At 35.9% G+C, this 27,068-nt stretch overlaps 4 protein-coding genes across 7 annotated transcripts; 2 read left to right on the top strand and 2 right to left on the bottom strand.

The window, feature by feature from the left end:
* Nucleotides 1–548: 548 nt before the first annotated feature.
* DSI-1VOC (dessication-induced 1VOC superfamily protein) lies at nucleotides 549–1,931 on the bottom strand. The gene is made up of 3 exons (XM_086423797.1): nucleotides 1,754–1,931; nucleotides 902–1,064; nucleotides 549–816 (listed from the first exon to the last, which is right to left on the bottom strand). The coding sequence occupies exons 1-3, from the start codon at nucleotides 1,876–1,878 to the stop codon at nucleotides 679–681; spliced, it is 426 nt and encodes a 141-aa protein (XP_086279923.1). The 5' UTR covers nucleotides 1,879–1,931; the 3' UTR covers nucleotides 549–678.
* A 4,149-nt stretch (nucleotides 1,932–6,080) lies between these two features.
* On the top strand, nucleotides 6,081–12,961 carry LOC147385625 (SEC14 cytosolic factor family protein / phosphoglyceride transfer family protein). Its single transcript, XM_086423038.1, has 7 exons — nucleotides 6,081–6,272; nucleotides 7,295–7,768; nucleotides 8,541–8,683; nucleotides 9,656–9,751; nucleotides 10,309–10,565; nucleotides 12,060–12,280; nucleotides 12,391–12,961. Exons 2-7 carry the CDS (start codon nucleotides 7,436–7,438, stop codon nucleotides 12,751–12,753), a joined length of 1,413 nt encoding a protein of 470 aa, XP_086279164.1. The 5' UTR covers nucleotides 6,081–6,272; nucleotides 7,295–7,435; the 3' UTR covers nucleotides 12,754–12,961.
* Nucleotides 12,962–16,466: 3,505 nt separating this feature from the next.
* LOC147385626 (uncharacterized) lies at nucleotides 16,467–20,908 on the top strand. Of its 4 annotated transcripts, none has more exons than XM_086423646.1 (5): nucleotides 16,467–16,636; nucleotides 17,002–17,218; nucleotides 18,598–18,940; nucleotides 19,012–19,998; nucleotides 20,488–20,908. In XM_086423646.1, the coding sequence occupies exons 1-5, from the start codon at nucleotides 16,551–16,553 to the stop codon at nucleotides 20,616–20,618; spliced, it is 1,764 nt and encodes a 587-aa protein (XP_086279772.1). In that variant the 5' UTR covers nucleotides 16,467–16,550; the 3' UTR covers nucleotides 20,619–20,908. The 4 variants fall into 4 exon arrangements, with proteins under 4 accessions (XP_086279772.1, XP_086279774.1, XP_086279776.1 ...); XM_086423648.1 differs by having other exon boundaries at nucleotides 19,012–19,983; XM_086423650.1 differs by having other exon boundaries at nucleotides 19,012–19,929.
* Nucleotides 20,909–24,117: 3,209 nt separating this feature from the next.
* LOC147385627 (dolichyl-diphosphooligosaccharide--protein glycosyltransferase subunit 4A) lies at nucleotides 24,118–24,397 on the bottom strand. The gene has a single exon (XM_086423896.1). The coding sequence runs from the start codon at nucleotides 24,395–24,397 to the stop codon at nucleotides 24,284–24,286; it is 114 nt and encodes a 37-aa protein (XP_086280022.1). The 3' UTR covers nucleotides 24,118–24,283.
* Between the last annotated feature and the right edge of the window lie 2,671 nt (nucleotides 24,398–27,068).

The raw sequence follows: 27,068 nt of genomic DNA on the forward strand, positions 1-27,068 counted from the left end.
TATAATTGGTTACCCCGAACCCAACTCTGGTCTAATGTTTTGAACCAATCCCCACCCCAATGAATAATTTTTCTCCGCCCCACCTTGGTCCTGGGTTTAACGTTTGAATGGTGTGTTTTAATATTTAGTTTGGCGTGGTAAATAAGAAATTGGTATGATAAGTAAAATTTGGGTCAGTCGGGGTTTGAGCTTAGGACATAAGAACTACTTTACACGCATCTTACCATTTCACTCAATGATACTTCTTGATAACAAATACAATATATATAAATATAATCGGATGGGGCAGGTTGGTGGGGCGGGGTATATCAGAACTATCTCCTCCCCGAAGTCAAATCGATTTCTCATTTCTACTACCATAACCACCCTGAAGCCATTTAAAAGTGGAAAAACACAACCCTTTAAGGATGGGTCGAGGCATTGGCGAAGCAGGTCAAAATTGTCATCCCTAGTCAAGGAGGGACTAGGGACTTCCATGTAAATGAATCCATCACCAAATAAAATAACAATTGTAAACTCCACACATCTTCTGACAATTATTCACTGAATTATTTAGAAAGTAGTTTTCTATAATTCTCCAATAGTTGACATAACAAAAGCCAAACTGGTGGCTGTAACTTATTACACTCTCGTAGGTTTTATTTTAGTGATGTCGACATGTATATTTGTGATTTTATTTTAGCTATGTCGAGGCTCAATGACATGATTTCCCATACCAACAATAATACCATCTATGTCTCGCACATATGCCACTTTCTGGCCCCATTTCTTTACTTCTGGATCCTTTACCGGCACTGCTCCATTTTCCACCGCTCTCTGCCCCCACCCAAAATAAATAAATAAATAAATCTTAAAAAGATCAAAAGAATCCAGAACATGCATCAAAATAATAGAAACAAACCTTATTGGCAGCATCAACTTCAGGATAAGTGAACATAAGTTCAATAGGACCCCTCTTGCTGCCTGGTTTAGGAATATGTACCGATCCTATTTTGTCGTCGGCTTCGTGTTGGTGGATCGGAGCGAACGCTATCATTGTCTTCCCACTATCCAGCTCTCCCCATCTAATTTCACAATTTTCAAAACAAAATGTTACATTTCTAAGTAATTAGGGGTCTAAATTTGATACTTTCCAATACTTTTACTTTTAGGCCTCTTCATGTATTGGTTTAGATTCCTAACATTTGGTATCAGAACATATGTCACAACTCTTCGTCTTCATGTATTATTTAGATTCCTAAACATTTAGTATTAGAGAAAATACCCATCTCCAATTTACCAAAGAGAGCTAGGGACTAACAAAAATCCTCAAAAAGGTCCTAAAACATAGACCACTCCTCGTGTATTGGTCTAGATTCCTAACGTTTGGTATCACAGCATATGCCACAACTCTTCATTTTCATGTATTGTCTAGATTCCTAAACATTGGTATTAGAGTAAATGCAAAATCTCCAATTTACCAAAGATGACTAGGGACTAACAAAATCCCTCAAGAAGATCCTAGGAATTAGGCCACCAGGTGTGAAAATTGCTTCGATTGTGAAACATAGTGATTTGTTACGTGCCTAAGTAGTTAAGAACTAAAATTTGATGTGTTCCAACAGATCTAGGCCTCTTAGACTCATTGTTTTAAGCGCCTAAGACCGAGCAATTCAGAACAAATAAGCATATTAATAAAATCTACTATTAAACTCTCTATAATTTAACATTTTGCAACATCTCTAATAAATGATCTCTTGTGGATTGTTCTTACTTGTGAAAATCGTCTAATCTACGAGCACTGTAATTGAAGGCTTTCGCGTAGAAGGCCATGGACTTCGCTACATCTTTCACGTACACCACAGTGTACGCATAGCATACGTTAGCATTTGATGCCATTTCTTCTTTCTTCTTATCCTCCTTTTTTCTACTAGTTTTTGGTGGATGATGGCTGTGAAGATGGTGTCAGAACGACTAGGTATTTATAGGGAAAATCGTAGCAATTCATGCACGTAGACACGTGTCAATCATGGACATTGTGAGTGACTAAAGATGTGCCACCTGTGTTAAGTAAGTTTAACTTTCCATCTCAACCATTTCGTTGGATGTAAAGCTTCAAACGAAGTTTGACATCAGTGGTCGTGTTACTTGTGTATTTCAACTTCAATACTTTGGAACTACGTTTGAGAATCTAATGGCGAGAAGAATCTATGTTCTAGATGTCTTATAATATTATTATAAGATAATGTGTTCTCTAATGCATCCATCTTTAATGCTAACCTTTATTATTTGTATTGTAACAATATTTTTGAAAAAATACTTAGAAAATTAATTATGGAGAAAAAATTCTAAATATCTGAGATTTACCTCAACAATCTTAATCGAACAAGCAAATGTCTGATTATAATAAAAAGAGATAAGAACAGCAAGAATTTTTATAGGATTTGTCACTCACTCTCAATTTTGACATGTATATATCTCAAGGTTTCATATGTCTTATCTTAGATTAAGTTGATTTATTACATCCATACCATCTTTATTATTAAGTATGTCAAAAAAAATAAAAAATACAGTCCATAAAAACCGCATTTCATCAACTATGCCCCAATAAGAGCTTTTGCTAAATTTGCGATCAAATGACATAGAATTCCAAACAGCTAAAGACCCGAAAGTCGAGACTATCCAATTTGGATTTTAAAATTTCCAACCAACTTCGAGGGTTTAGAGAAGTTAAAGATGAATAAATTACGGTGTGGGCCGCATCTGAACTTCCGTTTTCAAGCAAGTCATGCTCGAGTGACCTCATTGGGGGACATCTTGATGTGGTGGTGTGCGTACAGTCCCCCACTAGGTCACTCCAGCATTAATCTTGTCAAATATATCTTAACGTGGTGTCGTGCATCTGATCCATAATGGTAATCTTTACTTTTCCTTTAAACATGTCTAATAAAACGACCTTCAAGATAGATAGGTACCTGTTAAATGTCTAGACGAATAACAATTTTCTGACGCCCATCTCTAACATATGCTCCCCTATGCCCCTATCACAAAACAGGCAAATGATCTACAGTTCTGTGATGGGGGCGTCAGATTATCACGACTCATTCTAGAGCAATTTAATGTCCTCACCCTTGAACAGGGTTATCAATGGACCAGATCAGACCCAAAATCCAATCCATTCCAATTTGATAACTTTGGATCGGATTAATTGATTGTCTATCCAATTTATTTTGGACCAATCATATCCATATCTATGTGAGATAGATTCAATGAATTGTGAGAAGGTATGCAAATTATATTATACATTTTTTGTTTAAATATATGAATTTTGTTTATATTTTTTACATCAATTTGGATTTGAACTGGACAAATGACCCATTAGGAGTAGTAGATCCCTATGATAGATTTTCCTTAATTTATTGTCAAGTGATATCCTGATCCAAATACACCATGGACCTGTGGCCCAGACAGCCCAATTTTAGTTGAAATTCCCAAATCGCCCAAAAATTAAGGATTAGGTCTAAATGAGTCTAGCAAGACGTGGGGAAACAAATGTGATGTTGTCAAACACTTCATTTAATTTAATTTAATTTACGAGCTTAAGATTTATGAAGAACTAAAATGTATTTTATTTATACTTGTACAATATGATTGAGTTGTTAACTTATCTCTTATCATTATGTAGTTTTTATTGGTAATCTTTATTGTTTCTTTTGACATATCTTATAACAAGATATATAACATAGATGTACTTGATGACTATATGTATATATTACTTTATTATTCATTAAATATGTCGAAAGCAATTTGGTATACATGAATATTTTAAGAGTAGCACACCACAAACTCATGGCTTGGCATTAAAGAAAACTATAGTACAACTAAACCCTTAAGAGAGCTTCAATGAGTGCGTGTCATGATGTGGGAAGGGGCACTTGCAACACGATTAAGTGAAACCGTAGTATTAACATACATAGGAAAACGAAAGTAAACTTGAGTTCGCTCTTTAGATAGAGGCCTGCTCATGGCCATAGAACCCCGCCTTCTTGAACTACCAAAAGGAAATGGGAGGAAACAAGAAACTCATACGGCCATGAATTTGACCGACCAAGTGTTAACCAACATAAGAAGCTACAAATATTTGAATGTATTCCGTAAGGTATTCTTCAATAAGCAAACAATAGTGGATACCTTGCTTTAGATAGGGTTTTTGCCCATCAGAGGGATCAACTGCGAGTTGCGCTCCTATAGTTGTGGGGTAGTTGACATTAAAGATAGATTTTTCTAGTATTGTAGTTGAAAAAATGAAAAAAATAAATATGAATCACCATTTACAATGTTGAATTCACAATTTGTTATTGTCGCATTCAACATTTAAAAAAAAAAATTTTTGTAGAATTCAACAATAAAAAATGTCGAACTCGACAATAAAAAGTGGTGAGCTCGACAATGTATAAATTTTTTAGAACTTAACTCCGTTCTTCATTTTTTATTATAAATCATTGACATAAATAAATAAAAAATACTTCTAAGTGTTGAAAATTAGAAGTATATCATTTCCTTTCATCATTCATGATATAAAAAAATCGTTAGAGATGATTCCAATGGTCGAAAAACCTTAGTATGTGAAGAAGAGAGAAAATGGTAGTTTGAGTATTTAAAAAAACATTATAACGTTAGATGAGGTCGAAGGACCATTAAGAAATAGAAGATTTACTAAATAGACTATCAAACTACCGCCCAAAACTTAGAGACTATTTGGAAAGAAACTCCTCTATCATGGTCCTATAATTAATTTTTTACTTTATTTTAATTATTACCTTTTCTCTTCTCCCCCTTTCCAAAAATAACCAATAACTTCATGGGTCCCGTTCAGCAACAAACATTTTGGCAAAACATTTTTCAAAACATGGGTTAGAGGTTTTGGAATGGGCTGATTTTTTGTGATGATGATCTCCTCACCGTAGAGATCATCCTCACAAAAAATCAGCCCATTCCAAAACCTCTAACCCATGTTTTGAAAAAGCCTTTATTCTTCAATCATTTTTTCAACAATACCTCTCCAACTTAATTATCTTTCCACTTCTATCTTGATGTAGGACATCCACATAAGGAAGATTGAAATTTTCACATCGAGTTGACTCGGGTTTGATCAATCTTGTTCGGGTTGACTTTGTTGAGTCCATACTCAACCCAAATCTGATTTTAACCCTATGTGTTTATATTTTAATTTTAGAAGTTGTTGGTTAGTTTTTATACCAATTTATAAGTATTTTTAAGTGTCAAAATTGAATTCTAACAAAATTATGAAGTTAGTAATATGTTATACATAAATTAGAAAATTACTTTTTAGTATTTTAAAAAATATTTCTAAGTTGTTATGATGAAATTTTCTATATAAAGATTTTCGAATTAAAAAACTGATCATTACTAATCAATTCATAATAATTAATTTAACTTTTCCTCCATTAATACTTATTTTCTAGATTTTTACTTTAATAATTAATACTTATATGATTCCGCTACATCATACCTCTCTTAATTCCAAAGAGGATGCCCATGCCACTATCCACAAGAAACTCTTCCATAATATCCAAGATCGGGAGTTTTTGTGGGGTTGGGAATTAATTATTTTTGCAAGAAATTTAATTGGAGGGCATTTAAGTCATTTTTACGAGTTTCTCATAGGAGACTGTGGGCAAGGGTATCTCAAATATTTACCATAATCCAGAGGGGTTGTTCTAAATTAAAAAAAAACTATGGCCAACTTAATCATCACAGCCGTCGGTTGGACGCTAGGATAGTCCTACAATAACATGCGTAGAATTAGATGTTATTTTATTGAAATTTTGACACATGGCACGACAAAAAAAGGACACGAGCTAACCGAACACGTGTCAATCGACTTTACTAGTCAGTGCGGCGCGTAAAGACTGAGGATCAAATACTGTGTCCCGTTTCTATAATAAAGGTAAGGTGTCTACCTGGCATATGTTTATTGGTGTTTAAAATACCTAGGACTCCTAACCAAGCCGTGCACGTAGTCAGATGTATTTGAACTCCTTCATCCGTTCTGGATCGCGACTCCATTAAAAAGTCTCAAAACACACGTGTAGGGTGCCTTTAGTCCCCAACTGCCTCCCATACCTTCGGGCACGGAAGAACTAATTGATCAAAATATCTACTTCCATAATTTCTCAACAAATCTACAAACCCTAAATGCTCTGATCTGATTCAGTTCCTCTACTGAAACCTAAGATTGAAAAGAAATTGAGAAAATTGAAACATTTCAGGTGAGAAACCGATATTTCTTTATATTTTTTTTAACTAATCTGAATATGAAATTTTAGAATTTATTTGCTCAAATTTGCCCGAGTTAACAGATTTCGATTTTGCGATTAGTTCGATTTTTTCATCTATTTTTGCTTAATGATCCGTGTTTTTTCACGAATTTGTGTGTTGTATTTGGATCAATTAGCTTAGTTCTAAAAATTCTGAAAATCCCGATTTTCAAGAACCTAAATCGACTAGAAAGATTTTGAATTCGAATCGATTTCAATAGTTGAAAATATAGAATTAATGGAGGAGGGGTAGGGGATTTCATAGCTGTTTCCACATCGCTATTTGGATGACTTAACTTTAATGTTGCTTCAATTGTAAAATGAAAATTTGTAATTTTTTTTTTTTCTACCATTTAAAGCTCTTCGTCTTCAAGAGGTTTACAGTGGCTACTTAGATAATTTGTTTATGTTTATTACAATCTAGCAGTAATTATGTGATGTTTCTATATTCTATGGTCTGACATTTCTAGAGATCGCCCTTTTTATTGAGTTTTCATGTTAAAAAACTTAATTTCATGGCTGAAGTTGGTTCCTTACAGAGTGATCTGATATAAGGTGAGTAATGGGATAGTTCAACAATCAATGATACAAGTGACTTATCAAAAATAAAAATAAAAAAATTATACACGTGGTGCTGATATTTCTCAAACCGATTGATCCAGTCAATGAGTCCCATATAGGACACCTTAGGTCAAAAAGTTCAAAACTCGATTGTGATCTTAACAATCTGATGGTGCATACATTCAGTGCCACACTTATGTGTTTTGGCTATTAGAAACGATGGCTTTGATGGTTGATTAGGTTGACCGCCATTGAGCAGACATCTATAAGCATGTACATTACTGATACAGGAGAGATATATGACACTACAAGTATTACAAGAAATTTACCATTATTTCTCTTAACATGATAGTTTTCTAAACTTAATGTGCATGTAATATCATTTCTATTGATATTGTTGATGGGTTTCGCAGGTAAGGTCATATATGCCCCACACACCCTTAAATACACGGATGGTGCACAAAGTTGACCAGTTCTTGGGGTTAAGGATTGCCTCTGGCTTGGAAGTCCCATGTGGTTTATTAGTTGTTTGAAAATTTTAATTTGAATACTTGATGGAAGACTCTTCATTTGTTTCTTCTTCAAGTAAGAAGTTGGAAGTGTCGAGCGCCAGTACCAGTAAAAGGGATTCCAGAAGATGTTTAGTTGCTTCTGTACCAAAGACTTTCAAGTATATGGATTTGTTGTACCATGATAGACGTGAATATGCTGGCCATATAGCAATCTTTTTACTGAAAGTTGCAGCTCTTGAGATGACGCGGAGGTTCTCTAGGGCCAAATGTCCATTTGCATGGCGAGGTCTTCAGGCACTGCAAGTTCTTTGCTACCCACCACTTAAGTGGATACAGAGATGGACACCCTTCAAGGGTTTGGTTGTAAGCATGCAGGTTGCTATCTGCCCTCTACGTTTCTAAGCTTGTTATCTGTAAATCGAAATAAATCAGACAACTACATCATATATGTACATAATCATTTACATTAATTTGTATCATAGATACTTGTACACAATGCATTCTTTGATCAGTGTTACAGTATTCATTTTATTTTCATTTAGAATATAAAAAAGACTCATAAAGCTTTGATCAGTGTTAAATTTTAGCCTTACAAATTTAATGAAAATGGAAGAAAAAATGGGACAAATTTTGTATAAAGCTTTGTTTCAATGCTTTACCATATATTTTAGACTGGATTGGAGAGCCCAAAGTTTTTTGATATCCGCTTTGCTCATTAATCCATATTAGACACCTATCCTGTATCAGTCCATGTTACACTGATGCTAGAAGGGAGTCTTGGTTGGTAGACCTGTTATGATTTTACATGATCATCATACATTATTCATCTTCTCAAATGCTTTATGAGGAAGTCATCATAATGAAAATAGGCACTTAAGGTACATTTTGCATTCTTCCTTTCTGCTACATTTTTTCCTTTTATAGTTTAGTTGGTATGGTTGATGCTTGATTGACCAATTATAGCATGATTCTTTGATATGCATCTCTCTCTATAAAATTTTTATTCCATTTTTATGATAATAGTGCATTGTTCAGCCAACCCCAAATTTTTGGGATAAGGCTTTGATGGCGGTGATGACTATCTTTGCGTTCACTTCTCTATTGGAAACCTGGTTTTTATAACTTTTTTTCATTTTAATTTTGCTAGAAATTGTCGAGGCCATTATTGTTCCTGTCAGTAGCAACAGCTTTCTCTGACCAATCAGAGTTTCCCAAAGAAACCTTGGATGGTACTGATGATCGTCAACCATGCTCAGCGCCATCTGCTGAACAGCCGACTCAGGACACTCAGTAAGATAGACACAGCTTTGTAGTTCTGTACTTTTGAGTTATTCTCATACTATAGTATTATATTCAGAAAAATATCAAAAGCAAGTGATGTTATTACAGACCATTTTTTAGTAATAACAGTTCTCAATTGAGTTTGATTTGCATTATGCTTTATGAAAGTCTGATGCTAATCTTTATTTTGTTAGGTTGAGGTGTTTTTGTCAGAAATGGTATGTCATATTTAAATTCATGAAGTAGGTTATGAGAAGTCTTTTTTGCTTTACCGTGTTTGATACTTTTAATTACGTCTGACTAAGTTACAGCCCATTGGTTCCTCTAAAGTATTCTTGGTTTGATGGTTAATGGAAGGGGCATTACTGATTTTGTTGCATTCAGATGTTAAGTTGGAAAACAGCAATACTAGTGAGAGCATATTCTTTCTTCGTTCATTTTATTTATGGTTCATGCTGGCCAAGCCTGTATCTTTTGAACAGGATGTTAAGCCCAGCTGCCATTCTCTTCTATATCAAAAGCTTCTTTTGTTTGGATGTCTGTCTTTAATGCAATTCGATGGACCAGATGCAACCAAGGCCTTCACCCCCCCTCTTCTTTTCTTTTAATTTCGTGAGATATTGAAAGCAGATTTCATCATAATTTACTTTGAAGTTACAATTATGAGGACCAATTTGAGACCTCTATTTATTTTTACTTCATTGTATTTCCACTCTATTTCTATGAATGTAAAATACTTTGTTATGTAAACGAATTATGAGTTGATCCTTTGATTGGAATAATAGGTCATATCTCACGTATGTGAACATAATTGACTACATAAATATGTGCTCAGTTACGTTTGTTAGTTGCAAGAACAGGACCATCAACTATCCTGATTCTATTTCATTTGGGTGCCATGATTTCTTCCTTGACACAGAATGCCTGTGTACTCCGAGAACCATGTTTTTGCCAACTTACCAGGTTTCATCTATTTTTCAGGGTTTGTGATGAAGATCCTCAAAGTCGAGTATCTGAAAATTGGTTGGTACAACTGCACGACGAGCTGAAAAAACAGAATATTGCCTTACCAGAACGGTAATTTGGTTAGACAGTTCCACTGGTGTCAGGAATTAGTCTTCATCATTTCAAATGTGACTTGGATCTATTATTTTTTATTTAATTATCTGACATCTTTTAAATTACTATGAGTTATTTTATATATTGCTGGGGTGCGTATCGTGTCTACTATTGTCTCATGACTGAGATCCTAGTCACAAGTCCCCCTTCTCTTAGGATTTGGAAGGTTAACTAGGTTCGGAAGACTGTGTGTTCAAAGAAATGATTAAAATTTTAAAGCAAACTAGGAGGCTTTTGGAAGGTAAGGGGGGAGGATCTTAAGACTCTGCTTATTCCCTTCAAAGCTCTAATCTTTTATTTGGCCTGGCTGTATTTTGGAGTGCAAAGGCCTTGGACTTTGAAACCTAGCTTTTACATATAGTAACATAATACACGAACCTTAGCTTTTGTATAAGACAGATGAGAATCTTGTCCACCTCCTCTTAGTAATGAAGTCATTATTAACAAGAAAAAGGTAAAAGACGAGAAGAGAACACTTGTTTGCAATAAGGTATGACATACTATATTTTATACAGGATTGATGAAGATGAGCTCCGTAGATTCTATGCTGCTGCAAATGGCAACCTTTCATGCTTACTTTCATCAATCAAGAAGACCATTCGTTGGAGGGAGACTTATCATATTCTTTCAGCACAGGAACTTGAGATGTGGTCACATTTGGTGTTTTGGCATGGATGTGATGTGAAGCTCCGGCCTTGCCTTATCATTCGTCTTGGACTTGCTTGCTCCAGCTTAGCATCTGATGACCGACCTCGTTTTACTCAAGCAGTTGGTACGCAATCTTTATTTATTTTTATTTAAGTATTATCTACTTTTTTTTAATATAAGTATTAAAGTATTATCTTTTAATACATCCCTGAACTACTTATTATTACAATGTAGTAGATTTTAGGGCAGAGAGGGTTCATCAATTCAGAGTTCATCTGTATAACCAGGAAGTGACACTTTGGTTTGTTCCCATGTCAACACATCTTGACCTATGCCACTGTCACCCTTAATTTTTTTCCATTCTACATTCACTAACTAGTTAAGTTTTTAAACTCGATATATTTGTTTGATGTTATCAATTTTATGTCAGAAGGTGGCGAAGTTTTGACATCGGCTGGCAGCCTGGTGTAACCCTCCTTTATTCAGGCTTGGGACTGTCAATATAATGCTTCTTGAATGTGTCTACACGACACCTTGTATCCGTGTCCCACACCAACACACATGTCCATGTCATTGTCATGTAGGAGTTTTTTTTAATTTTGGATAAGTAGACATAGGAGTATGTAATGATTTAGTTGCTTACAGGTATGTGGAGACATGCAATTACAATTCAACAATTTTCTTACCATCTACTACTTAATTAATATAAGGCTAAGAGTACTTTTCTGTTTATATACTTCCAAGCCAATTGTACATCATATGAGTGTTCTATGTGCAAAAATACAGATACATGTGTCTGTGTCCAACAGTGACACAGTTTCAGATGCTAAATCTCATAAAACCCTATATGCTGGCAAATTTGTACAATTTATTCCAGTGCTGATAGATCATTATCATCATCAAAGCTTTATCTTGGGTTGGCTAAGTGGATCCTATTCCAACATTAAATTCTATCAAAATCAATGTCATTTATTATTAAGTGTGTTCATAACCATTCTTACTGCTTAAATCCTTTGTTCTTCCTCTTGCTCTTAGAACCTTTAATTTTTCTTGTCCCTTCTATCTAGGGTCATAATCAGCCTCGGTTATGTTGACCATCCATCTATCCCAAAAGGTTGACCTGTTAGGAAGGGGGCAAACAATCGATATAAGAGGGCCATGGACCAAATAGGGGTACGATAATACGTAATACCCAGGAGTAGGCAAATCCCGCTGTCAAATTTATATACATTTCAGATTTTTTGGATTTGATGAGGTTCCTTTGTAAAATATTTATATGTACTCTTAACCATAAGCTTTTCATCTTACATGTTGTTTGAAACCGATTTGATCAACTTCCCGCTCAGAGCAAACGGAAGTGTCTCTACTGTCTCATTTGAGTCTGGGTTTCTGTAGTGTGATCATTCCATCACATGTGTAGATGAAAGCCCTTGTTGGCAAATGAAAACCCCTTCCTTACTTTTCTTCTATTTCATTATTACTATTATAACCGATCCCTTCTTAACTTCTTTTAAAGTAAATTTTCTCATTTTTGCGAATGTTATTATTGTTTCTACTGTTCCATGAGATTTTCTTGAAGCATTTGCCAACATGGAAAGTAAATTGTGTTCTTTTGCAGTATCTCAGATAGAACACGGAGTTTTGTATTTGGTCAATATAGAAGATCCTCAAATTACAGTTGTGATGGATTGTGAAGGTTTATCTCCCTTGAGATTTCCCATGCAAATGATGAGATCTTGTTCTGCTCTTATGCAAGAGCATTACCCGAACCGTCTTGGCTGTCTGTTTGTTATACGTCTGCCTCCTGTTGTTCGTGTAATTGCACAAACTTTTATTCAAGTGAGCCCCCTAATCTCATCAGCATTCATTTAAATAGTTTCTATCCCTCTGTTTTCAAGTTTCATGTTCTTGGAAAAAAGGCAGTATTTACTTGAGTTTTATTTTATTAGGTTCTTAAACCCATCACTCGGCAAAAGTTGCGGATTATAGGGGAAATGTACAGAAATGTTCTCTCTGAAAACCTCGAGTCCATCCCATCATTTCTTGGTGGAAAATGTTCATGTCCCAGGTGTTCAAACCATCGGATCACTCGTCAGACCGCGGGGACCAACATGCCAGAGCTAAGTGTGGATTTCACAAACGACGAGGACCTATCCTCTGTTGGGGATCCTTATCAAACCGATCTTCACCTCAATGGTAATTGTGAACAAGTCTTGAGGACAGCTATAATAGGTTTCCTCATGCTGTGGATTTTTATCGGTTTTCTTGCGGGGATGTATGATCCAGGAAGCCTTCCTTTCATGTCCTTCTGAGGTAATATTATATCATTAGAGGTTTTTTCCTGCCCATGTCTATTTTTTTGCTTATAGGACCACAACCTTGAGTACCTAAACCAGACACTTATGTTATTGTTATTTGTTTAAAATGAATCTTATTTCCATACCAGAAGCTTGTAACCTTTCCTTTTGCATCGTATTGTTGTACAGTTAAAAATAAAAAAATAAAAATCCTTGTTGGTAAGGTGGTTCTCTTGGTGTTCATGGTTTGGCTACTTCAATGTCTTGTATTTAGGCAGGTCTCTTGACCTCCTATTTTCTTTCTTTTTCTAATAATAAATTCTTTACCTATAAAATAAAATAAAATTCTCTTGCTTGATTAAATTGTGCCAGTGGGTAAGAAGCTTTGATGTGTAAATGTTTGGCCTAAGGGCTAATGGGTTTAAAACATTGTGTGAAACTAATGTCATATTTGCATCTTGCCATATAAAAATCACATTCCCCTAATTGATAGAATTCTAAGACAGTCACCATCCTACCCAAACTCATTTAGTCTCAGTCACCGCAGTCCATGTCATCATCTTCGAGACTACTTCTCAACTTTGTCTTCTATTTGTCTCTGTAATAACGCATGCTCTGCAACCCCAACCCTTGTTTTCATTTCTCTGTACCTCTATTTCCTAGTTTGACTCAGATGGTAGGAGATGGGAGGGGTACACGGTGAATTTAGGGTGTAAGGTTTAGTTGAGAAGAAGACACAATTTCAAGGCTGAATTCATGTTTTACATTTTCTAGGATGAAAAATACCTACTGATTCCGGACTTCATTCATACCTCAAATATCATTGTTATAAACTTACATTGCTGTTGTCATCTTGGTTTTAGTTCTCAAAGAAGTGTCTCATCTCATTCATAAACTAGAACTAGAAAGAAAAGAAAGAACCAACTGTGAACGAAGAAGAGAGGAAAAGGAGTAACTTGGTCTTCTCATATTGTCTGCTTATATGACTCGGTTGAATCATCTCAGTTAACAGCAACAGTAACTTTTTCTCAGTTTCAACAATTTAATTCAGCGTTAACAACTTTACATATAACTTTTCCAAACAGAGTATAAGATTATTTTCTTCACCAACGGTACTAAGTGACTCACTTGAACTATCTCCATCAAAGATTATATTTAAAAGCGTAATGATTTTCTAGCTCAACTCTGATAGAATAACTCAAAGATTCAACGACGTGGCATGTGCAAGAACCATATATTTTTTTTCCTAGGGATACATATGGAGTTTTTGAATTATTCGGTCCAAGCACTCTTCTTAAAGTATGACTGTCACAAGTGATGTCACCTCAATACATTGGGTTTCAGAAGTATTGAAGAAAGAGTCGTAGTGGAGTGGCCTTAAGCTCTAACCTCGTATCGCACTTCTTGTCGTGAAAGTGGATATGATGTCTCAGCTTGAGGTCACTTCAGCATTATTCTTGAAGAAAAGCTAGAAAGCCATGGAAAACTCTCTAAACTCTCGCGGAAAACCCGTCCTCTATACCTCTGATGTCTTTGCCATGTTTTCCATGAAATCCAGAAGTCTGTGGTGTCGGATTGTCAAAATGTGATATTACTATGTAGACCCAACACCCTTTAGTAAGATTTGACCATTTGAGTTGCGGGGAATCCCCTAACACGTTCACCATCTAATTCTCTCCATTAGAAGAAATCTGTTTTCTTTTTAAGAAGTATCTTTTTACCATGTTTTTAGATAACCCAATAGAGCAATCGACTTGTTGGTTTTCTTTTAAAGTTATATTAATTGTATTAATCTCAATTTAGGGGAGTACTCTAGTGATATTGTAACTATCCTGAATCAGGATAGTAGTGGTCATTTGTACCTAATGTTGTAAATGATTTGGGTCTGTCTTAATCCGGATAATCTTTTACAAAAAAAAAAAAAAAAAAAAAATACAAGAGATGGGACTACCCGATAAATCTCCCATTTTATTATGTTAGAGGCCACGTGTGCACAGTGAGTTACTTTTTATCGTTGGTGCGGTACGTTTGGCTAAATTCAATCCTTTGGACGCAAGTGCCAAGTAGTATGACCTATGCGAGAGGAGGGGGTCCATGCATCATGATGGCGTGCATTAAGTAATGTATCTCATAGTATCGATCACTCTATTGTATATATTCCAGAATCCTCCAAAGGATATCAGATCTTTTAATTTGGATTTTGTTTAAATGGTTTTAAAACTCGTCCAAGATGACTCGTTTTTGAGTGAGAGAGTCAAATGTGTGTAATCCTTCACATTAACTCGTTTCATTCATCCCATCCCATCCCATCCCATGTTGAAAATAAATAATAAAAATAACATTTCATTGGTTTTTGTATTTTCAAGAAGATAAATATTTGAATAATGATTTTCTAACGCCCCCTTCTAACATATGTCCCATTATAAAATAGTAGATCATTTGTCTCAAAATACACAAAATCATAAATTGTGTATGAATCCCAATGCAAATGAACTACGATTTTATGATGATAGCGTAGGGGGTGTATGTCAAAGGGGAGCATCTTATTATAACGACTCTAAATACTTTTTTTATAATTAATATTGGATTGATATTATCACAACATTATGCTTTAGAAAAATATTACAAATGATTTTATTGTAAAATCACATCATATAATAAATCACTCATGTTATCAAAAAACCAAGGGTCTTATGATTGAGAATCTACCCATCTACCTTATAATAAAGCGAGATTTATCGAATAGACCTACCTGTAACAATTTTATTACAAAAACTCCCTTACTATGTCAAGTTGTTACTGGCCGAACCTTACTTTATGAATCAGACTAACATGACCAATTTAGTAAGATTTAAAATCTTGCTAAGGGTAGTTGGGCCTACATGAATTATCAAATTAACAATCCAACAACACAGCCTTCTAGATTTCATAGAAAAACTTAAATTCAAAAGAAAACATTCGAAAAAGAAAAATAAAATCCTTTTAAACTTGATCGTACGTGTTGAAAATGGATGGTTATCGAACTCTCAAATTTAAAACAAAAAATCAATGGTGAAATTTTTTTTTTTTCCAAAGTTCTTCAAAAAATTTCTTTATAACCCAGTGCCATAGATCGTATTTTTGGGTGCCACAAATTGATATGGTTAGAATCCACTCCAAGATATTTAAATTACAAATTAATCCCATAAATTTGAATTTTATGACATAGATCCAGATTCCAAGGTTTGTTGGGTAACGAACTTGATAAAGTGAGGTTTGGTGGGTAACAAACTTCATAAAGTAGGTTTCCCTAGAATTGTCAGAACTCCAAGGGAGTTTTTGTAATAAAAGTACAACAGTTGGGGTCTACGGGCTAAATCTCCCTATAATAAAAATAATTTATAACGATTTAAATGGTTTGACTCATACGAGTCAAGTCGGTAGAATGGGTGTGGCGAGGTGAGGCACGATACCGGGTTTCAAAACCACGAAGGTGAACACATCAAGTCAAAGAATTGACTTCTGTCCTCCTTACAATCTACCACGTGTCTTCCAGCATTCAAATCTATCATAAGTTTGTCCCACCTTAGTTTTCCCTGTTCGTTAGTAGTGTATTGTGGTAACATCTTCAATAAGCTATACTAAATCCTTGGCCGTTGATCAAAGGTGATCAACTTAAGGTCCATTACTTGTAATATCCAACGGTTCGAAGCTCACCATTACTTGCGCAATAAAAAGCTCCTCCGCTTCACAGTGCAGATGAATTATTTCGCCATTACAAGCTTCAGAGTTCAGACACACCGTGTCCAGCTCGTTAGCCAACCTGCGCACTCATGGGCTCGATACCTTCAGATGCTGTCGAGCTCGAGGCCATGTCCAAAGAGGACTCGTCTTGGCATCCTTGCCAGGTCTCTTTGAGGTGGTTTCTTCTCTTTAAGCTTTCCCTCTTTAATTTCTGAACCAGATTTTGGGGTTTCTCTCTCTTTTCTCTTTGTTCTTTTAGATGATTTGTGAAATTTTTGTGCGGTTTTGTGCTCAATCAATGAAATGTTCTTAATGGGTTCTCATTAGATTGCTAAATGGATTAGTGGGTAAGAAGATTTTGAGTAAAAAACAGGGTTGCTTTGTGTGTCTTAGTTGCTTTTGGTTTCTTTGTGTAATCTGTTAGATAATTAATTGGTACTCTTCTTAGTAAATTAAGGTGTCTTTTATTCAGTGAAAACTGATTTGTTGGTTTGATTAGAGTTCTTTTTGTAATTCTGGTCATATAATCTTTGGGTGCAGTTCTGATATCTGCACTGGATTTGGTCTCATTGTGGACTTTGGAAGCCATGATTCTGAGTATATTATTCTAACTAAGGAAGAAGCTCTGGAATGTATCCGAATCCGTTCTACTCCTCTTCAAGGTGATGAATGCTTGCAAATCAAAGAAGGAGTTCAAGTTCTTGCCAGTCGGGAGACGGAGTTTAGAAGCCTCTTCTTTGATGCTGAGGTGGAGAAGGTAGATTTTTCCTCACAGAGAAATATTTGTAGTGAATCTGAACTTGTCATGATGTTTTTGAATGTTGTAGGTGATATCTGAGTTATGAACTCTTTACCTTCAAAGGGTGTAAGGACTTAATAAAAGAACTTCTGTAAAAATGGCATATAGCCATGGAGACTAATTCTATTTATGGATATACCCATAATCTGAATTTGAATTGTTTAAGATTCGACATAAAGTTATGACGTGTTAAGTGATATATTTGGGGTCCAACTCAAAACCAATTGGCAATAAGTGGAGAAGCCCAGGAGCTTATAAGGAGAGAGACAAGGCAATGAGTGTCCGATGTGGGACTAAACTCAACACTCCCCCGCACGTGTGGGCCAAATTGGGCCAAAGCACGTGGAGATATGAACTGGGTGACATGGAGGAGAGAAGGCCTGCTCTGATACCATGATGAATTTTGGGGTCCAACTCAAAACCAATTGGCATTGAGTGGAGATGCCCAGGAGCTTATAAGGAGAGAGACAAGGCAATGAGTATCCGATGTGGGACTAGACTAAACATTAAGAGGTTGCAGTCAACCCGTAATCCACTTTTAGAGAACGAGGAAGCTAATATATTTCCATCAGTAGGGCCCTAATTGTGGTATAGTGTACGACTCTTATATGGAATAAGGTTCTCAGCCTGTGATGTGTGTTCTAAGTCTGGATTTTGACAGGGGGAGGAATGGGGGGCCAGAGTGTAGGTATGACGGTGGTTGCGTTGAAGATAGGAGAACAGCAAGATAATATATTGGTATCAGTCGAGACCAATACGAAACATTGACAATGGAAGAAAATTCATAGAGATGAGGCTATACTTCTGAAGAGATGTTTATGAGGACCTGATTGAAATTGCTAAAGGAAAATTTTAAGGTGCCCTCTAAGTTTTTCGAAGAATTACATAGGTAGCTCTGCAATAACTACAAGTAAATCTTTGACATTTGTCCTATCCTATCTGTAGAGAAACCGATCCAAGAACAATAAAGAAGAAAAATATATATATCATGATTCAAACACACTTTACATGGTTCCCTCAAGACTGAGATATGTCCACAGATCACACCGGTTCACCATTTAGAGTAAACTTGCAATTACAGATTACACCCTTCCATCAAAGAGAAATGTATACCCCATAAAACGTAACTAGGGTTTTGCATAATACTCGTGAAATTATGGCAAGCACTATGTTAAATGATGAACAATACTCCTACTGGTCAGTATCATCAAGCTCCACAAACCATAACACTATTCATATTCCCCACTAGGTTTCTTAATATATTTATTTTTCTTCATTATGCAATTGTTTGTCTCCTGCAAATCTAGTTCATGTAACTGTTCTGTGTTTGTTTGTAGGTGTGTAGGGTAAGGCACTCAAAGAGGACCAACTGTAGATGTACTTTTGAGATCATATGGCTTCACCCTGAACTTAAAGGAGCAACCATGACTGTTCCATCTAGTTCAATCCTGAAATTGGCTAAAAACAACATCGACACACATCCAACAGTTGCTGCATTCTTCAGCTCTATGAAAACTTTCAACTTCTCAAGCGTATCTCCATTTGTGTCCGTTCTTGAGGATTCAATGTTCGAAACCACCCTCCCCAACATGCTGGAAAGGCAAATAGAGGAGATCAGCAAATTAGCTGAAGTATCCAAGGAAGGATGCTCACAAGAGATTCTGCTTGAACTTAAAAGAGGTACGCATCCCACTGGCAACTTCATTATATATTAGTAAGACACTTTCTGTGAAACTGCTTTTCAAATGCAGTCGATCTTACAGGACAAGCAAGACAAAAACCGACCGTTGCATCACATGTAAAGTCTCGACATGACCAAAATAACTCCACGAGGACCACTAGGAACCAGAGAAAACTACAGCAGGAGTTGAAAAATCTGCCACCTTCTCAACCCATTCTAGAGGAGCCTGATCGGCCTCATCTCAGTCCTCTAGGCGCTCGTGCTGCCCTAGCTTCATTAATGTACAAATTGCCCCCAAAACCAGAATTTTCTGTTGGCCTTATGGAGAAAGAAGGCTTTACCAATGCATCTGAAATTACTCCTGAGAAGCATGTTAGTGAGGTTTCTTTGAATGTGAATCACACATTTATGAACTTTGATGTTTGTATTCAAGAGAAGGTATCAGTGAAGGATGATCTTTTCTCAAGAGTAGAAGCTTATCCAGTTCAAGATATTTCAAAATTCCCCATCTTTGTCGGAGAGGATGTTCAAAACAAGACTTCACAGACAAAAGGGTCTAGAGGAATGCACAAGAAGCTAGAGAAACCGGTGTTGTTGGCTGAGGACCTAGAAGATAGGAGCTCAAATACTGCTAATGTGAAGACAAGGTCGTACCGCTCTGTGAATACGACCAGATTAACACGTTCAGCAATTCAGAAAGGAATGGGAAATTTAAATGATATAGTTGAACTAAAGTCTTCAACTGAAGAGATGAAATTAAGTAGTCGTACTCAGAAAAGGTTGACTCGTTCAGCGATTCAGAAAGAAGTCAGAAATTTGACTGTGGAAGGCAAACAGGGGTTGGAAGAGTGCAAATCAACTCAAGATACATGTTTGGAGTCCACAAAAAGAAATTTTGTTACACCAGAAACTGCTGAGGAAACAAGAAAGAAGAAATCATCTTCTTCTCCTGTAGATGCTGAGACAAACTTGTCCATTGCTCAAGAAAGTAATAAAAAGCCACGGGTTTCAAATGTCATTAGGATCACTAAAAGAAGTGAAGGTGATATTGAACAAAGTAGAATATTGATATCTTACCTATTGCCCATTTGCAAGGGCCTACAATTAGGGCATACAATGGGTCGGATTTTATCCGAAATCCATGCGATCCAAATCCAAATTTAGTGGGTTTGGACCCTAGGCATAGACCCAAATAAAAAATGGGTTGATGTTCCTTGATCCGAGTCAGATCCAGGTCGGATATGGATCCCTGTATCCGCCTAGATCCGAATGATATATTGCTTTGAAAATTATATTTACATGTTTTTCATAATATATTTCAGTTCTGAGAGATTTTCTAGGTGAAACTGTTAAAAGAATTGTGGGTGTCACACAACACCCATTTATTCCTACTAATTTAATAGCTTTGTCCTTGAGTTGTAAATTATAACATTAATACCCCATTGCAGATCATCCCATTTGTTTCTGGGATGGGTTGGTTTATACAAGAATGTTAAAGTTAGTCTTCAACTTTTTCTTAGAACTAAAATGTTGAGTGATGTGACAGGTGAGATATCAGGCAATGGTGAAGCTCTTCTAGGTGAGAAGAAGTCCAAGACGAAGCCTGTAATTCGATCCTCCCCCCGGCTTAGATTTCTACCACGCACACGCTCCCAAAAGAAGAGTTCACTGACATGACAATGAAACTAGTAAGAACTGTTACCTATATGCAGTGAACATATATTAGCTTAAATTGATATATTAAGAAGCCACATCTCAAGATGAGATGAACCTTTCGGGGTTTTTTGATATTTCAGCTTGCTTGCAACATCCATGTGTGCTTCTTGGTGAAATGTATAGTTCGGTTGCTGAAGCATAAACGGTATCTCTGTATTGGATGGATAGATATTTTGATTACATTTAAAAGAGAAATGAGAGTATCTTTTGCCGTGAATGGCAATGGCCTCTCTCACTTTTTTAATTTTTAATTGTCTGGCTTGCACTTTGGATAGAATGCATGATAACATGATTGGCTGCCCACGGTCCAAAAAAATTGCATCAGTTTTGAGAATTTAGTTCTAATGTGCAAAGTTATGACACATGATTCTTTGTTTGGCCAAGATATCCATGCTTTAATGCTGAGGGACATCATTGTTTGACTGTTTTATATGACACTCAAACGCTATTTTGAAAGAAGAATTGATAGAGACCTCTGCATGCCTTATCCAACTATTGAGGTGGACAAGATGAATCCATTTTTGATATTCAACTTTTTCTTGAGCCATATGTTCAGTCAAGGCATGCTTCAGATCTTCTACTACTTGCTTTCACACTGATTTTAGCCCTTCTCTCACCTTTTTTGAACCTTTTCAATTGCACCTAAGCATTCATTGCCGGTGTTGAGCTTCTTTGTAAACTATTCCAATGATTTCCTTTTCTTTTAACTCTAGTATTTGAAATTATTCCTATATTCCCGAAAATGCGATCATATTTTACTCACCCTCAGTCTTTTTCATTCCTCCATTTCAATATCTCATCTTTGCAATTTTTATTTTAGGGTGGGCTCATTTCAAAAATCAAACTACTTGGACAATCCAAAGATCCACATAAGCTGCATTTTCTATGTTAATCAAGGTTTCTATGTAGTCTCCAAGTTAAATTAAGGGTTTATCTGTCGGAGCACTGTCGTCAGCCTAGTCTAGAAGCGGTTCAAAAGTTGTTGGGCTCTTAGCAAAAATAGCTTCTGAATTCTAGGCGGTGTTTGAAATTGAATGACCATAGTTTTTCTTAAATGATAAGTGGGAAATTATCGTACAATATCTAGTGGGTGGCATACACTAATAATAAAAAATCTTGTTTAAACAATGGGGATCCCAAGCCTAAGCTATTTAAAATATAACTAATATGGAGTTGATGTGATCAATATTATCCTTTCTCATTATAATAGTAAATATATAATTAATTTTGATCTCAAAAAACATATAGTATTTTATTTTATTTTTTGATGACGGGGGTATCCGAACTTATGTCTGACTAGTAGGACTGGAAGAGCCAGAGCCGCTGGGGGTGTGGGTCCCTTCCCCCAGATACGTGCAACGCCCACACATCACACGCATTGGGTAAGTGAGGTTGTACTCTCGTGGGTGGCCCTGAGGGATTAATGCACATACTGGGTATCAAACTCACAACCCAACTTAATAGTTTTTTGTGGGTACCAATAATCAAATTAAAAAAATTTAGATTCATTACAAGCAAACTACTTGTTATCTAGGACATGAAGATAGAATGAGGAAAAGAGTATTGCAAAACCCTTCATTAATTGGGAGGGCTGTTACCACTTGGAATTGGAAATGATGTTATGGCCCATTAGAGGGAAGAAAACTGTAGTTGCAAAACAAAAGATTTAACTGGTGGATACACTGCTGCAATCTAAGTGGGAGAACACATCAAGCTTTTCTTTTTCCAATCAGCAACTTCAATTAACCCTATAACTAAGGGCAGGCAGGCCTTCTCAAGTTAGTTTAGTTGTGTCCCATCCTGTCTGCTTCACTCCAAGAATGGGTCAAAGCCACTTATGATTCTGAAGCTCGAAAGAGATCATTCACCAAAGAATGATTTCAAACCCAAAATCAATTTTGTGGGGTCCTGATCGCTGGTCATCTCGTTATCATTCACCAATGAAACAAATTTACGGTGTGTCTCAAGCTTTCACATCATCTCGTGAAACAAACAAGATGACTTCGACGATATTGTGAAAACTTGATCGAATAAATAAAACTCATCCAAGTCGACAGGGATTTTGATTAATATGATTATTTTTAAAATTTTAAAAATGTCATTATCTCAAAGAGATATGATTTTAATCTTATTTTATTTAAAAATATATAATTATTTTCATATTATATATGGGAGCGGTTCGACAGCCCTAAAGTTTGCCAAACATTTTTTGTAAATCACTTTTGATGGGATTAGAAGTTTTGGAATAGGCTGATTTTTTGTGAGGATGATCTCTACGGTGAAGAGATCATCCTCACAAAAAATCAGCTCATTTTGAAACTTCTAACCCCATAAAAAATGGTTTACAAAAACTGGACGGTCCACGATTTTTTAACTTGTAAACTGGGGCTAGAAGTTTTGGAATTGGCTGATTTTTGGTGAGGATGATCTCCTCACTGTAGAGATCATCCTCACCAAAAATCAGCCCATTCCAAAACTTCTAGCCCCAGTTTATAAGTTAAAAAATCGTGGACCGTCCATTTTTTGTAAACCATTTTTTATGGGGTTAGAAGTAGAGATCATCCTCACCAAAAATCAACCCATTCTAAAACCTCTAACCCATGTTTTGAAAAATGTTTTGCCAAAATGTTTGTTGCTGAACGGGACCCTAACCCTAGTTTACAAGTTGAAGAATCGTGGACCATCCAATTTTTGTAAATCACTTTTGATGGGATTAGAAGTTTTGGAATAGGCTGATTTTTAGTGAGGATGGTCTCCTAATCATAGAGATCATCCTCACAAAAAATCAGCTTATTCCAAAACTTCTAACCCATATTTTGAAAAATGTTTGGCACCAAACTTGACAAACTTTAGGGCTGCTGAACCGTCCCCTATATGTATATATATATATATATATAATAAATAATTGGAACCGAGTTAAATGATTTATCTCATCCAAGGCCACTTGATTTGAAACCATGCCCCGTACTCTTACAAATGCATTTGCCCATTGAATACAGCTATTAACAGACCCCATAGCTTTCTTCTTGATATTCAGAACATCTGAGCCAAATAATATTACCAGAAATTTGTAGAGAAATTTCCTAGTGAACCAACATCATTGTTCGCTATAACATATAGATCAGGATCACAGACGCCCTCATCATCTAACATCCACAAATATTTGGTCAGGTACAGATAACAGAATGGGGCAGAGGCCAGAACAAAAAACACTTTTTTTTTCTTTTGAGGTGACAAAGTGTCCCCATCCCCTTTGGAGGTGGGAATACTCCTCGAGGATACACAAACTACTTGTTCACGTGATCTAAGAGGAATTCAAATTCAACCAATTCCTTGGTAAAGAGATTATGGATTCTAGCCTGGGAAATCTGCCTCGAGATTACAGCGCAGCTACAACGAAATACACATTCTTGAACTATAACAACTTGCATGAAGAATTATTTAAGTAAAAACTAAAAAATGATGAGAACAAGCAATCACAAGACATATTGCATAACTGAAGGGCAAAAGTATTTATCTAATCCATTCAACATCTAATTGTGAGGTAGTTTCATTAACAAAACTGACGATATATTCTATCATTTGAAGTCACAAGAAAGAGTTCAATCAGTCTGTGAAAAATGATTTCAGTTGCCTTCATATTTTGGGTCCGCCATCACGTAATGGTAAGCAATTACCAGAACAAATATAAAGATGCCAAGAAAATTGGCAAAGAATCCCAGGTCCTGGTCGTCGATCATCTGCACAATCACACACAAAAAACTATCATATATTAGTAGCAGCATATCAGAAATGCTTAGGTCCATTGATCAGAAATGCTGAAAATGGACTAAAAAAAGGTGAAACCATGTATAAATCACTGGATTCTTCTTTTCTTAAAGCTATTTCTAAGACCTTCCGTGCTTTTCGAATCTGAACCATCCAAAAGGCACTCTGACCTTTATTTTTTCGCTGGATCAGCAGGAATTGAACCCCCGACCACAAATTACATACACGCTCTACCTTCCTCTAGGAATTTGGAAAAGGCAAAGCATGATTAGCCAATAATTACTCCACCATCAAGCCCTCTAATCAACTCTTTGTTTTTTTTTTATCAATTAATCAACTCTTTGTTTCATGAGGTTCCTTCTATCACGTGTATGAAACTGCCCTCACCAAAATACACTTCAACAGTTACTTAACAAGCCCCAAGGGCCATTTCTAGCCCAAATGATCTGCATGTAATGCCAGCAGTCCAGGCAACAGAGAAGCTGTATATTCAGGATCAAAATGTAATACAAGAGGACGAGTGGGGAACTGTTCCTTAAACAGGATGGAAAATAGAAAGGGTTTGCAATGGTAAATGTTCAGAATTTAATCTTGGCAGTCAGATTCTTTATCAGTAAAATGCATTTTAATAATAAGGAGGGGTTAGATATGAGACACAGTACACCAAAACAAACAACATTAGATTGATCTTCAAGATAATGGCTCAAATGTGGCCCTCTTTTGCTTTAAGACGCGACTATTTTGCTCTTTGTCAAATGGATTTGCAAGTTACACCAAGGAGCAATGTCCAAAGGAAAACATCAAGTACCACCTTCTAATAAGTTCCCACACACTACTAGGCATAACCCACAAATCCCAAATAATAGGAAAAACTCCTTTCACACCATTTGACAAGGGATAAACATGTGGTCCGTTGACCCTTTACTACTTTACACAACAAGATTGTTTCCTCTTAGTTTCATATGTATCATCAACATTTGTATCGTAAGAATGGAAGAAGACACACTTAAGTACCATGTGTCATGGTTGGATTGACAGTCTGACAGGAAGACGCAATCTGGATGCAAACTGGGGCAAAATCATGGATTTAAGTCTCAGAAGAGACTAAATTATGCTGTCCAAGTCAACATCGCGCCAAGTGCTTGGTCAAGATCAATGTGTGACTCAGAAATCATTCTGGACTGGCTTGACTAAAACCTGACTCAACTCTTTGTCAGTTTAGACATTGACTGATACCGACTTGAGCTTCAAACCCAATTGAGCATGAGTAGATTTTGCCTCATCCTTATTCCCAATTTTGAATCCTAACTCAAGACATAAATCACCCATATCACCGGAGACGACTCGATTATAAATGTTGGACAATTTTGGTCCTAAGACCATGATTTTAAGTCTCAAGTAAGACCAGGTAGAAAAACCTAGTGGTCATCTTGGACCCGGCATTCAAGTTGTTTGTAGCGGGTTAAGGATCCAAGGAGGCAAGCCTCTTATACAATAATATTCTACATAGACACAACTATGACGTGTTACCCATCAATCATACCCACCCAGCCCAATAATAATAATAATAAAGAAAGAAGAAGAAAAAAAAAACAAAATGGCATAGCAATCCATTATTAAAGTTTGGCAGTTTAACATGCAATCAAGGCCTCTGGCTGCGGGCTTGCTTTGTTGCAAGGCTTCTGAAAAGTCAAAAGGCCCAATGCCCTTTTCAAAGAAGGTGAAAAAGTTCATGATGTACACATATCAATCCACAGATCCTTGAAGAAGATTAATCCTCACATCCTATTAACGTTTTAGGCCACATTGTCATCAGGGTGCAGTTTATGTGCATTTGCAAGTGATGGCAGGTTGTAGAAACTTAAAACATTCGAGTTGGCTTTTCTGAGGACTTCTCTTTTCAATAAAACTTTCACTTATAAGAAAAGGAAAAAAAAAAAAAAAATCCATGTTGGTTTAATCATTTTTTCCCTATTAACACTTAGTTAAATAATATTACGCAAGATCGGTAAATCATTTCCCCCCAAATGAAGAAGATGCACAGGTTTTCATATTATTTTGTCTAATTTGTCTTATTTACTAAACTTGTTCTATTATTTTCAGTGTTCAATTAAAAAGGCGTGCCCGTGAGGCTTTCACCTCAAGCCTTCACATAAAAATAAAAAAAATGGTCCATGATAATGAGATATCTATTTAACATAAAAAGAACATGTTAAAAGTAAAAACTATATAAAGACTGTTGATCCATAAACTGAAAAAATTAAAATTAGAAGAACATTATTCAATTTCAAAACATTCATTTAAATTGCGATTTGTTTGTTCAGTTTTTGGTAAAATATTTTGTAGAGCAGAGAAGTTGGAGTGTCCTTGTCACATAGATAAATACAAATAGATCCATTCCTTAAACCTAAAGATAAATTTTCAATTGTTCTAATTTGCCCCAAAAGTGAACCTCGAAAATCCTTTTTCTTACTCAGTTCATGCAGACGCACAATAAATTTAAAATTAATTATGCTAATAGTTAGGGAATAATCCCATACCGGATGTTTCCTTCATAGTTTTGTAGAAAATCAATTGGATCAATCAACAATTACAAAAGAAAATAAATCATCCCACGAGATTTCCAGAGTAGAAATCAAAAGT

Source organism: Akebia trifoliata, chromosome 14, assembly GCF_017979445.1.
Source record: "Akebia trifoliata isolate Shusen 1 chromosome 14, ASM1797944v1, whole genome shotgun sequence".
NCBI lineage: Eukaryota > Viridiplantae > Streptophyta > Magnoliopsida > Ranunculales > Lardizabalaceae > Akebia > Akebia trifoliata.

Coding starts and splice junctions, on each gene's coding strand:
- DSI-1VOC (XM_086423797.1), bottom strand. CDS start 1,878: ATGGCATCAAATGCTAACGTATGCTATGCGTACACTGTGGTGTACGTG. Junction 1,065..1,753: donor AGATTAGACGATTTTCACAA/GTAAGAACAATC, acceptor TTGTGAAATTAG/ATGGGGAGAGCTGGATAGTG. Junction 817..901: donor AAGTTGATGCTGCCAATAAG/GTTTGTTTCTAT, acceptor GGGTGGGGGCAG/AGAGCGGTGGAAAATGGAGC.
- LOC147385625 (XM_086423038.1), top strand. CDS start 7,436: ATGGAAGACTCTTCATTTGTTTCTTCTTCAAGTAAGAAGTTGGAAGTG. Junction 7,769..8,540: donor GTTTGGTTGTAAGCATGCAG/GTTGCTATCTGC, acceptor TAATTTTGCTAG/AAATTGTCGAGGCCATTATT. Junction 12,281..12,390: donor TTGCACAAACTTTTATTCAA/GTGAGCCCCCTA, acceptor TTATTTTATTAG/GTTCTTAAACCCATCACTCG.
- LOC147385626 (XM_086423646.1), top strand. CDS start 16,551: ATGGGCTCGATACCTTCAGATGCTGTCGAGCTCGAGGCCATGTCCAAA. Junction 17,219..18,597: donor TTGATGCTGAGGTGGAGAAG/GTAGATTTTTCC, acceptor GTTTGTTTGTAG/GTGTGTAGGGTAAGGCACTC. Junction 18,941..19,011: donor TCTGCTTGAACTTAAAAGAG/GTACGCATCCCA, acceptor TTTCAAATGCAG/TCGATCTTACAGGACAAGCA.
- LOC147385627 (XM_086423896.1), bottom strand. CDS start 24,397: ATGATCGACGACCAGGACCTGGGATTCTTTGCCAATTTTCTTGGCATC.